Source organism: Cornus florida, unplaced genomic scaffold (genome assembly GCF_030987335.1).
Source record: "Cornus florida cultivar Cherokee Brave unplaced genomic scaffold, ASM3098733v1 CherokeeBrave_3.0.0_Hap2_Chr02, whole genome shotgun sequence".
NCBI classification, from domain to species: Eukaryota; Viridiplantae; Streptophyta; class Magnoliopsida; order Cornales; family Cornaceae; genus Cornus; species Cornus florida.
In genome coordinates, this window is record NW_026775572.1 from 67,947,134 (window position 1) to 67,961,033 (window position 13,900).

At 33.2% G+C, this 13,900-nt stretch overlaps 1 protein-coding gene across 1 annotated transcript; it reads right to left on the bottom strand.

The window, feature by feature from the left end:
* Positions 1 to 3,785: 3,785 nt before the first annotated feature.
* Positions 3,786 to 5,021, bottom strand: LOC132295229 (uncharacterized). The gene is made up of 2 exons (XM_059793401.1): positions 4,671 to 5,021; positions 3,786 to 4,117 (listed from the first exon to the last, which is right to left on the bottom strand). The coding sequence occupies exons 1-2, from the start codon at positions 4,985 to 4,987 to the stop codon at positions 3,982 to 3,984; spliced, it is 453 nt and encodes a 150-aa protein (XP_059649384.1). The 5' UTR covers positions 4,988 to 5,021; the 3' UTR covers positions 3,786 to 3,981.
* Positions 5,022 to 13,900: the final 8,879 nt, after the last annotated feature.

Sequence of the window (13,900 nt, forward strand, 5' to 3'; positions counted from 1 at the left end):
GTTATTTGTCACTTTAGGTTAAGGCTATGCCCTTCCCCTTGTGCTCTGACCTGATGGTTACCACATAACACTCCATTGCCACCACCTGGTCTCCTCGGATGTCAACCATGTTGCTTCCATCTGGATTGAGGCATCGCATTACTTGGTGCTAGGTAAATGGTACTCCTTGCATATAGTGGATCTACCCCCTTCCCATCAGAAGGTTGTATGTGGGATAGACATCCACTATGACAAAGTACTCTTTGAGACTCCTCCGAGCTGCATAAATGAGCAATTCTATCACCCTAATCAGCTCAACTCTCTTCCCATCGAACCCCATCAAGGGGTTGCTAGTAAGTTTGACCTTCATTGGGTCAATCTGTAGTTGCTCGAACGCAGACTTAGTGATTATGTTCGCACTGCTCCTAGAGTCAATCAAAACATGCTTCACCAAATAACCTGCTACCATGAGGCTGACGATGAGGGGATCCTTGTGTGGAGTCTTTACTCTCTGCAGGTTGGATCCGTCAAACTTGATCTGCGTGTCCAGATCCACTCGCCTCGCAATGCTGACATTATTCACTCTTCTCAGCTTCTGTGCTTGCCTTAGGCGTGTTCGGAGTAGTTCTTAAGTTTCTTCGTCCGCCTCAGACACCCATGATGGTGTTGATGACTCTCACTAGTTGGACTTCTTGGGGGTTCACCTTATCATGCACTCTGCCCTGTGTGTTCGGTCTTGGAGCTTGGGTGGGATTGAATTATCCCTTAGTCAACAGACAATTAGAGAATTCTCCCTTAGCTATCATCATCTCTACCTACCTACTGAGATTTCTGTATTCGTTGGTCTGATGACCAAAGTCGTAATAAAAGGCACAATGCTTGGACTTGTCCCTCTGCTCGATCGGCTGCCTTATTGGCTGTGGTGGTGTGAATTTGGTCTTGTTGTCTTGATAAAGTTTGGCTAATGAGGATTTGAGTGATGTGATGGCTTCGTCTTCCCTTTGGCTCTTTGGTAGCCTTCATGGAGCCTGTGGCGGCACCTGGATCGGTAACTTCTGCCCCTTGATCTTATCTCGTGAACGGCTCTCTAAAGTGACCATAGTGGCCTAATGCACTCGCATGGCTTCCTCTTTCTCCATTTTTATGTAGCCTTGTGTTTTTTATCCCATGTCTCCCATACTCTTAGGCGTCTTGTGCACCAATGCACTGTAGAATAGAGTGCTAGGGATGAAAGCAGGCTTGAAAGCCTCAACTGTTGCTCATTGATCACATCCTTCAACCAGGCTCAGCTCAAGGTTAAACCTAGTGAGAAAAGCCTATGACCTATCTCCCTTGTGTTGCCTCATAGTGAACAGGCTGGACACACTTTCTAGATCTGCTGATTGCCGAAATACTGCATCATGAACACCTTACATAATCGGCGAAAACCTTCAATGTACTCCCTTAGCAAATACTTGAACCACTTAAGAGCTGGTCCAGTCAAACTCGTTGGAAACACTCGGCACATCAAAGTATCATCATCATTATGCAAGGCTATCTTCAACTGGACATGGTAAATGTGGTTCATTGGGTCTGTTGAGCCGTCGAATGACACGAAGGGTGGGATAACGAACTTCCTTAGCTTAGGTGTTTTCAATACTTCCTTAGTGAAAGGCGAGTCAACCATATCAGTGGAGGCCGCCTTCAGATCCTTAAGTCGTACGTTGACTTCTCGCTGAACCTGTGTTCGGATATCTGACCTTGACATTTCTTCGAATGTCTGGTGTGTGTATTATCTTTGAGCCATCATTTTGCTAGTGCTCTCCTGATCGACCGATTGATATCTCGGTCTTCCGTTAAGCTCCCTTAGATGTGAATCGTGGTGGATAGACCCAACACGGTCACGGTGGATGGATCCAACACGGTCATGGTGGATGGACCCAATGCGATCGTTCTGAGGGTCGATCTCGTTCGCTGCTGCTTGATTCGGCAGCGGTGGTGGAAGGTGGGGCTCCAATCCACGCTCCAGTTATGATCGGAGCTTCGCGTTCTCTCGACGCAACATCTCCACAACCTCTGCATTCTCCTTATGTAAGCTCTGGATCAATTGCCAGAGATCCTCTTGTCGGTCGTTCCGGCCAAGGTTTTGGTGCTGCGTGCTCCCTTCGCCGATCATTGTACCAGAACGTAGCTGTGTCATCAATTGGATGGAAAAATCACTCGTCGAACTTCCCACAGACGGCACTAGATGAGTGTGCAAGAAACTGCTCTTTATGTTAAGAAAGTAAATTTGTTACACTTCAATCGATTCCTTTTACATTCTTCATCTCTTTCTATTTATAGAAGTCTATCATTGCCCTAAAAATACCTTTGTTCTTTTTAGACCTTGAGATGACATGGGCTTTATCCTTCCCAAATGGGCTTGATATCTTCTTGGGCCTCACTCTAAGTCAGAACAGACCTTGAATGAGAGTGGATGAGTTAGGGGGTCGCTGGGCCTTTTCCTCTACTGGCGGGCTGGGCTGAAGTTAGCCCAGTGGGATTTTATACCCTTTCAATTTGGTTTAAGCGCTAATAATTCTTAGAGGGTTGTATTCTTTTCTGGAGTTCTGTAATCCATCCATAGTCATATAAATTCAAGTACTTGGATGTGCCTTCAGTTTGTTCTAAGCTTTTATTCAATTATTGTAAATCTTTAATTTATAGGATGAATGGCAAAATTTATAACTACAAACATATATGTAGATCGAGTTGAACTCATTAAATCTCTCCTCTTAGTTTGATTAGTTAAAAATCGATGATGGAAAGTGAAAGGAAAAAAAAAAAAGTGAAGTGAAAGAAAAGAAAATTAGTTTTCTATTATGCATTTGGTTAGCATAATTTTTTTTTTTTTTAAAGAAATTTGTGAGAAAATATTGTTTCATTAATTTGGATAGGAAGAGAGCGAAAGGAAACTGATTTTACATGCCAAAACTACCCTTATAAATTTAATAATAAATAATATACACCATGCAGTATTGTTGTCAGGAAGATTTATAATATATACACAAACATCACGCAATAATTAAAATAATAATATTAATAATGAAATAATATATACAATTGGGTTTATGAATAAATATATATGTCTCTGCATATATATGTCGAGATGCGTATTTGGTATTAGTCTATTTAGTGTTGTTTTTTTATTATTATTATTGTTTTGGGAAGTTAGCATTATATATTAGGACTGCTATTAGATTAGCTTCCTTTGTTTTGTAAGTGTAGTGAAGAGTCTTAATTTGAAAAGTAAGAGAGTTGTAACCAAATTAGGAGTATTAATTTGTGGAAGAAAACTCTCCTTTCATGGGTCCGAAGAAGATTAATAAAGAGAAACAACTTATAAGGGTATAACAAGAAACTAATATATAATGGTATTAGGAAGCTCCCAAACAAGGCCTTTCCAAAAAAAAAAAAAAAAAAAAAAAAAAAACCACTATATAAATAAAATAATCAAGTTTACATCAATTGGCTTCTCTAGCTAGAATATAATCCACAATTTATTATTGAATCCCACTAGTAGTCATACACCTTCTTCTTCTTCTTCTTCTTTAAGTTAAAGTGTATTGTGTTAAGATTTAAGTACCCGAGTATGGCGATAATTCCCCTAGGACTTAGTCTCCAGAAAGGGCTCCCCTAAGGATTCAACCTCCAAAAAGGACGCCTCCCCACCCCAGATCAGGTAAGTCACGAGCATGACACTTAAAATTTTTCATCATATCATCTCATCACTGTTGCATGTGAAACAGATTCAATAAATCACCAGCAAAATTAATACATGGTGCAGAGACTCATATAATATTGAATTTATTCATGTTGATGTATCACACAAACATAACAATATCCAATGGAAAATAGAAGGGAAAGAAGAGTAAGTCAATGTACCAAGCATTCAAGCTCTAAAACAACAATTAAGTAAGCTATTATTAGTATTATTATTATATATATATATATAAATGGATAGTTGTAAATCGAGAATGATGATCATGGAGGAGTTGGGCCAAATGGTCCAGGAGGCCCAGGAGGTCCAGGAGGACCAGGAGGTCCAGCAGGTCCAGGTGGGCCTAGTGGACCACCAAAGCAGTCTTGTAACAACCAGCAACAGCACAAGAAGCTAAGGCTGCAAAAAAAAAATCCCAAATATATATTGGAAAAATAACGAAAATTAGAATTAGCTTTTATAATGAAACTCAAGATGCCATAATTTAAAAAATAAATAAATAAATTGAAAACCATTTTTTTTTTGTATTTACAGAAAAAAAAATGGTACTAATGGGTTGCAATTTTTTATACAATGATTGTTGTTAGTTCTATGTATTTCTTCAGTTAGAAAGGAGGATATGGCAGTATTAGAATAATATGTACAAGACTTGCTATGTCTTGATCTTTTTGATAATTTTTTTTTTTTTTTCCGTTTTTGGAAATTCAAGCAAATTGCATTGATGAATTGACACTATAAAAATAAAGGTTATTCAAGCATTTTACTTTGTTACAAATAATTAACTACACTAACTAATTTAAGATTTTCAAAACTGAAACTAAAGTGTATACACATACACACATTATTATTAGAACACTTCCATGGCAAAACAAATATATAAACATCAGCTATTAAATATTGTCAATCTGTTGACAGTTGAAAATATATATATATATCAGATATTCTTACTTACCAAGAAGCCATGACATCGCAAAAACCACCAAAAAAACCAGGTCCAGGCAAAGGTCCCGGTCCACCAGAAGGTGGAGGCCCCCAACCTGGTGGTCCGCCAGGTCCTCCTGGTCTCATTACACAAATACAGAAGAAGCGAAGGCGTTTCAACCACCCCCACAACCACAACAATGGAAAATAAGACTCACAATCTGAGGAGAGGTTTATGGGATTTATATATATGCATTTAGTGGTAAATTTGGTTGCTTTGACTAGAAGCATCCAGATATCTTCCTCTTCTTTCTTTATATATATATATATTTCTTTTCCCATTTTCATACTACTTTTTCCATCTTCATCTTCACACTAGTAGGTAGCGAAGCATCTAATTAAAGTTGCATGCTAATCTGCTCATCCGATCACACTTTTTTCAACTACCATTCTTCAACCTACCGGTCAAATTAAAAGTTAGTCTTTCTGTTTCATGCATTTAATTTGATCACAGACAGCTCATGCTACCTTTCAAATATACACTAGGGTGGCAAATGGTCGGGTTAAGTTCGGTTGAAAATGGGCGGGTCAAATATGGATCAAGATTCATATTCAACTCGTTTAAAAATGGGAAGGTCAAAAATGTATAGGGTCAACCCGTTATAACCCGTGGATCTATTAAAAAAAAATTTTAATTATTTTTTTAAAATTATATTTAAAAAATATATAGGGTCAACCCGTTAACACCCATATTGATGTTTAAAAAAAAAAAAAAAAAATTTGATCCGTGAAACCCGACTGACCCGTCCAGAATATTAAAGTTTAAAAAAATAAAATTTTCTTAAAAATTTTGATGTTTACAAACATAAAAAAGGAAAATATAATTTGTATATTTGTTAAAAAAAAATAATAATAAAATAAAATAAAATAAAATGACCCATGAAACCCGCACGACCTGCCCAAAATATTGACGTTTTAAAAATAGAATTTTCTTAAAAAATTTTATGTTTACAAATATGGAAAAGGAAAATGTAATTTGCATATTTGAAAAATAAAAAATAATAAAAATTTGACCGTAAAACCAGACCGACCCGCCCAAAATATTGATGTTTTAAAAATATTTTCTAAAAAATTTTGATATTTACAAACATGACAAAGGAAAATGTAATTTGCATATTTTGGAAAATATATATATATATATATATATATATATATATATATATATATTGATCCTTAAAACCCGCCTGACCCGTCCAAAATATTCAGACTGGGTTATGGACATAACTTATTTTGGATTGAATTTTAAAGAGAGAGAAATGAGTTGAGTATAATATAGAATAGATATGTATTCTGTGTTTATTATGTGATGGGTGAAATATGAGTTGAAAATGGGTAAACCATATTCAATCCATTTTGACCCTTAAATTAAGTGGTTAAAAATTATCCAACCCATTTTTGACCCATCTTAAATATAGTTCACCTATAACCATTAAAAAGCAGGCAAATGTGGACAGGTTGATGGGTTGTGACCCATTTTGTCACCTCTAATATATACTTCATGCTACTTATGCGTCCATGCATTTTGGTCTGTTTGGTATAGTTTTATCACCAGTACAGTGTATAAATGAAATTATATTACAATTGGTTTTTAAAAAAGGAAGCGATATTCACACTTCACTTTTCAATGTTTACATTACAATCTTAAATAAAATAATAATTCTAACATTAACTTTACAAATAAATAATTATTACTTTTTAAATGACAAAATTATCCTTTCAGATTTAGTCTCCTTATGTATAATCTTTATTATTTTAGGTCTTTTTTGACAAGACAAAAAATTAATTGAGTAATTTTTTTTTTTTTACAGGACGAAGAAGTAAAAATTTATGTTGAATAAATTGACTCTTTTGACTCGACTAAAAAAGTAAAAAGTAACCATTAAAAAAATTATCTCTTTTGACATGAAAAAAAAAAATTATATATATATATATATATTGAAGAAATTATCTATTTTGTAAAGATCAAAAAAAAAAAAAAAAAAAAAGTATTAAACGGAGTGGATTAAATTTTTTTTATTTATATTGAATAAATTATCTCTTTTGATAAAACCCGAAAAAAAAAAAAAAAAAAAAAAAAAAAAAAAAAAAATTTATTTTTATCTAATAAATTATTTCTTCTAACCAAACCCCTAAAAAATTATATAAAAAATAAATATGAAAAAAAGTTAACACTTTTGACTAAAAAGAAAAAAGTTAACTTTGTTGAATAATATCCCTTTCAATTGTATAAAAAATAAATAAATAAATAAAGGAAGTCATTTTCGACTGTCAAAAATTAAATTATTAGTAGGGAATAAATTATTTTCTTTGAAAGGACCTCTGGAAAAAAACAAATAGAAAGGAAAAAAAAATAGTAAATAAAGTAAAAAAATGTACAAATATATTAAAGTTGAATAAAGGATAGTTATGACACTATAAATTAGGAAGAGTGCATTAATGAATTTAAGGACCTTCTTATCACTTCTTTTAAAGGAAAAAGATAAATGTAGTGTAATTGGAGAAAAGTGAAGTATGAATATCGTCTCCAAAAAATTTAATTTAATTACATAATACAAGTTGGGCCCCACCAAAGTAAAATTCCTTGTTAATGATAATACATCTTGAATTATAATTTGATAGGTAAAGTACAGCAACACCCCCTAAGGTTTGTCAAAAGGATACTCAAATGAAAGTTACATGTTTTTGGGACAATAACCCTCCTTGAATATTAAAAAGTGGACAAAGGCACCCCTTGAAGCCAACTGTCATGAAAAATTGACCAAATTGTCCTTTGACCATTTAGTTGACCTTTTTAACTTTACAAGTTAATAAATTGGACGAAACTATCTCTTATGAACAAATAGCCACAATGCTAGGAATATAGACTACATATATATAATATATACACACACACACATACATACATCCTTGAAACAGATTAATAAATGAGAAGAATCACATAACCCCTCTATTATCATTTTCATCTAAAAAACCCCTACTAAAAGTAAACACTCCCTGAACTAAAGAAATACTATCAACTTACTACATACCCGTGATCGACCCCTTTTTTAGGTTGTGAAATGACAAAATTAACCTTATGATTTAATATTAAATTAAAAACTAATACTTATTATTGTGAAATTACAAAAATACCCCTGATCTTCTTCTTCCTCTTCTCTCTCTAGAACTTTTACCCCTCTCTCTCTAAAATTAGACCCATCCCTATTCGTGTTATTTGTCTTCTTCGTGTTGGTTGTCTTCTTCAAAGAGATGAAATACCAAAACTAAGGAAAGATACAAAGCATAAATACTTGATTTGAAGAGAAGAAATATGAGAGAGAGAGCTTTCAATAGGTATAAAAATTCAATGGAGCAAGCTTGAGAGAGACGAAAAAGGGTGAGACCAGAAAGCTTCACCATTGTCAAAATCAAAAGCTTCAACATCGTCAAACTCCATAGATGCCGGCGAAAGCTCAACTACCAATTTCTATTCATTTTAGTGACCCAACCGATTGGTGCACCCTCAACTACTAAGATTTGCTTTGACAGTGTCACAGTGAAAAAGATTAATTAGAAAAAAATTTTAAAAATAAAGTTGATAATGTTGGAATTTATATATATATATATATATATATATATATATATATATATATATTTAAATAATAAAAATTATTTTATGATCCTATGCACTACGTTTCATAAAGTAGGATTGCAATGTGATTATTGATACTTGATGGATTGGGTTTGTACTTTCTAATTTGGTGGTCTAATTGGGAGTATGGTTTTATACCGTTGGATTGTGGTTTTCCAACTTATTTGGTGTGATTTATTTCTAACCATTGATATATAAGTTTCCATGATTGGAAAGGAGACTTAAATATGCTTGTTTGTAGAAAAGCCGTCCCCCCATGTTGTTGTTATATATAGTGGTTTTAAAACCTTTATTCAGTCCTATCGTATTTACAACTCTTAGAAGGGGGTAAAGTGTTCTAATGTTTTGCAGAACTCACAGAGGATTACATGGATATTCTAAAGGTATATGTGCGTTAATCATCAATCAGGTACGAGTCTAAATTACTCTTTAATTAATTAAAGTATTTTGATTTCTACATGGATTAATTTGATTAAAACCCAACAATTGGTATTAGAGTAAGTTTAGGGTTTATATTTTCTTGTAGAAATCAAGATCAATGAATTGAATACATATTATATATTATTTTAAATTAGAGGCATGATAAATAAATATATATATATTTAATCGCAAATTATGTATGTAAGTCTTGCTCGTAAGGACTCAAAATAGCAAGGAGAGAAGCGTTCTTCAATCGGCGGTAGAGTTTACTGTCGTTACCTTTGTTCCAATAGTGAAAAGTAGCTTCCAAACTATGGGGTTTTGTTTTTTTATGTGCGTGTGTGACTGTATGTGATGGCTATCAAAAGCTGAATGGGGCCTTTCTACATGTGTCTTTATGTGAAGTTGGCTTAGCTAGAATTTCGGTTAGTAATACTGTCAAGGCACTTGCCATCTGAACACATGGAAATCAAGAGTAGGCTTTAACAAAACAAAAGTTAATGGTTTTTCTATTAATTTGCACACGTAACAATGATCCATCAGTCACTGCTACTAAAGTTGATTCCTCATTCTGAAATCAAAAAAGGAATGAATTGTTTATTAGAATGAATTGTTTCATTGATTCCTTTTGAATTATTTATTGGGATAAGTATTGGATGATATCATTTTTTTTTTTAAGATGAAAAAAAAAAAAAAATTTACTTATTAATGAATCACTGTTGATTGCATGTAGTATATAGATAAACTGTTCGATAAGATGTCAAATTTGAAGTTTGATTGAATATTTGAATAATATATAATTTATATAATATTCAATATACATGTTGGAGCATTGATACTGCTTAACTTTGACCCAGTTGACACGATCATACAAGAATGCGTATTACCATATTATACTTTGTTCTATATATATATATATATATATATATATATATATATATGACATAGAAAAGTGAATACGGGGGTAAATGGTTTGGTTATTTAAAAGTGCAGACTTTGTATATATATAACACAGATCTCTAGTACATGACTCCATTAAAGGAATTGAAGGTTTATCCTTTTATTATATTAATTCATTTAGTGATTCAAAAGAATTTCTTTTGAATTATATATTATGTATGGATAAACTATTTCATGTAATATATACATATACAAGACCGTGAAGCTACGTGCCAGTCTTGTCACGCCTTATGTCCAATACTTTTATTAAGTAATTCATAATGCTTGTTTAATTTTAGGTTGAAAACCTATGGGACTTGCGTGCCATAAGCAAATAGTATTAACCTAATTGATTTAAAGATTCAAGGGCTTTAAAGTGTTATTGAATATATAATACATGCATCAAGTTTTCATTATTTTCTTTTAATTAAATATATAAAGAATTGAGATTTTAAATTTTGATAGATATGCATGTTATTAATATATCGTTCACTGTAATTTCTTGATATATGTATGATAAGGCTTGATTTTATTTGTGTTAGAGCCATTTGTGTTACAGTGACATCAAGTTGTTCCATAATATTTGGGTTTAGTTTATGTGCATTATAAAGAAATTGTTTAACTTAAATAAACGGAACTTCTGCAGTATAGAATTTCTTTGGGGTTTAGGAAGACCGGTAAAATAACCATTTCAAAGGTGATAGCCAAAGTGGGTGATGCCTGCCAAAAGGTGACACACTCATGGAGGTTATTATTTTATTAGAATTTTAAGGTATTGGTCTTATTGAGGCCTTACAGTGCACTTATTTACATAAGGGCATTTGTTCTGCCAAAAGGTGATCAATGTCTTAGTGTGGGATAAGTGAGTAGAATATTTGAGAATACTTGGATTATAACTAAATAACCCTTTTGCCAAAAGGTAGTGGAAGTGTTTAGCAATAATTCAAGTATAATCAAATAAGTCTATGTGAGATTTTATCGCAGGTTTGGGAGGTAAAGTAAAATCTAAAATTCTGCCAAAAGGTGATTTTTGGATGGTATTTTATCTGTTCCCGCAGGGTGGACAGTTTTTGCACACAGTAAAACACCCTGAGAAATTCGGCTTAAAACAAGCACGAATTAAAGTAATAATCCCTAAAGCTGTGACATATTATTTTATATGTTGTTTATGTGATGTTATTCAATATAATATTTATTCAAGTTACAGATGCTTCTACAATTTAAAGATAGCTCATAAGGATTAAACCATTGAATGGTTAAAATTATATTGCCTAGAAGACATGTTTTGATATTATATTGGGTTTCTTAGACCACGAGTCTATATTTTTTGAGGAAGAAACCCATATGCCTAGTGCGGAGTCTTCTTAGGTAGAAAAGTTGTTGCATTTTTAGGTGGACTAAAGTTACTACCATGCCATTAGATTAATTTATGCTTCTATTGGTGATACTATTCAGGGTGGTATTTTGGTTTTGATACTGCAAAGGAGCTTCTTGCTTTTATCAAAAAAGAGTTAATAGACATTAAGAAGCAACTACAATAATATTATCTAACATGGTTTATGTTAGTCAAATATGATGGCAATGGTTCAGTGAGGGAGTACATCTATATGATGTGCAAGCTGGTTAATGATCTGAGGTAGTAGGGAATCATATTTAATGATAAGTTATTAGTCCACATGGTGTTCTATTCTCTACTTAGATTGTTTCAGTTTTCAAGGTGAATTATAATTCACAAGAAGTTAAATGTGGCATTAACCAGCTGTAAGCACTTTGTGTGATTGAAGGGGAGCGACTCAAGGGTGTTAAAACTGAGTCAGTTCTTCTTGCCATGACAACAAGAATCATTTCAAGAATAAATTAGGTTACAAGAAAGTGAATAAGGCTAAACAGAATAAAGAAAGGCAGAACAATACATGAAAAGACATTGATCATGGAATGATAAATGTTGATCCTATAGAAATAACAGGACATCAACAGAAAAAGGTTATTATGGTGGAAAAGAAAACCAAAGCAGGAAAGAAAATTGCTATGTTAATTGTTGAGCCTAGCTTGGTAAAAGTATAGGTATAGACATGGTGGATGGATTCGAGTGTGATCCTACTTGTTTCTTGTTTTTCTATAGACTCGATACCTTCCGAATAAAATCGTGCTTTGCTTAGAGGGGATTCATCTATGCTATGCATAGGATATTGGGGAATGTCTCTCCAAAGAGTCTTGAACGCTTGGTCAAGGATGAGATTATTGGGCCACAAATTTTATGCATTGGTTGTATCAAATGACAGATGCAGAGAAACACAATTTTTAGGCTAATCGGTCATTTGGTATTTTAGACTATATTTATACCAAATTTTATGGTCTATTTTTTATTGTAACTTGTTTGCGGTAAAGATATTTCATTGTCTTCATTGATGGGTTCTCAAGGTATGATTGTGTACTTAATCCACCAGAACTCCGAAGCACTTGATGTGTGTAAAATCTACTAGACTAAAGTTGAAAGTAATTGGTATAAAGATTATGATTTTAAGATCGGACTAAGGTGGTGAGTTTTATTGGGAGAATGGTAAGAAGGGTGTAAAGAGCAGTGCATACTTAAAGAGCAGCCCATTGTGCCACAGTACACCACTTCTAGTTTTCCTGAATAGAATAAAGTTGCAGAAAATAGAAAGTGTAGGGATATCTTATAGAGACATAGTTATATAATGTAGATATTAAGGAGCTTAATACTCACATTACCAATGATTATTTTATTAGACATCTTGAAAGATTAAAGAATTCAAGATTTTACTATCCTGTAGACCTATGGAGATTATTGGAATATATCATGCATATTTAATGAGAGTGGTGAATCTAGTGAGAGTTTAAGATATTGTAGTTTCTTTTTGCAGAAAGGTATTTTCAGCATCTATTCTATTTATTCCAGGCTTCATTCCACTTTCTTTAGTGGTTTCAGTTAAAGCCCATATTCCCACTCTTTTAGTTATTTCTTTTTTGCAGACCTTTCTTTCAGTTTCTAATCTAGTTCCTAAGCCAGTTTAGCTTAGGAGATCTTCCAGAGTTTGGAAGTATGCTGTAGTTGGTGATTTTAAGGTGTCTGGTGGATATAAGAAAGTGTTGATTTCTTTGAGATTTTCTCCAGCTTCATTAAAGAATTCTTTAAGAGTCATTCTTTCATAATCACTCATTTATGACTTAAGTAAGTTTTACAGCAGTAGTATCCAAAATTTTGATTCGGTGGTTATTAATTGTAAGTTCAAAGAGAATATTATGGATAAATGCATATACCTCAAGTTCAGTAGGAGTCATTTTGTTTTCCTTGTCCTATATGTTGATGATATTTTGCAAGGTAGCAATGACATTCATGTGATACATGATATTAAGAATTTTATGTAAAGTTTTTGACATGAAGGATATGAGTATGCAAAGTATGTCTTTCGCATTAGGATCCATAAAGATCATGCTACAGGAATACTTGGACTTTTTCTAAAGGCTTACATTAATTCAGTACATGAAAATTTTAATAGTGACCAAGCGTAGTAAGCCGATTGACATAAAGTACATTTTCAAGCACGAGAATGTTAAAGTTTAAAATTTTCCCATATGGTTATAGAAAGATTGTTCCAGATCCTCTCACTAAAGGTCTTGTTGCAGATTCTCTCACTAAAGGTATTCAGCCAAAGTTAATAAAGTATTTATAAAGCACGTGATTCAGATAGGTGTTCGAGAGTCATTATGTTATGATATCCGAAATTTCTTTTATATATGCTACATTACAGTTAGTTTCTTTACGCCTTGTGGTGACAGTTATTTTCCTCCAGTTTACACCTTATGATGACATTTATTTATATCCAAAATAAAGTTATGATGCATCATTATATTATCTTGATATATATGGTTTATGCACGTGCTATTATGTTTGTCTGGGAGTGATATTTCACTCATGCGGTTGTTTAGGCTAGATATGAGATTGACACCATATCAGCAAATCCAAATATAAGATTTGTTTGGGAGTGGTAATACACTCATGATATTGTTTAGACTAGATGTGAGATTGACACCACATTAGTAAATCCAAACATAAATATTAAAGTTTGCCTATGGGAGTTTTCAGACTCTATGAGGATAACTTGGGCTAGATATGGAATTGGTTCCATATCGGTAAACCCTCACACTGAACAGAAGGTTAGCGGTTTGCTGTAATATGTTCAAGTGAC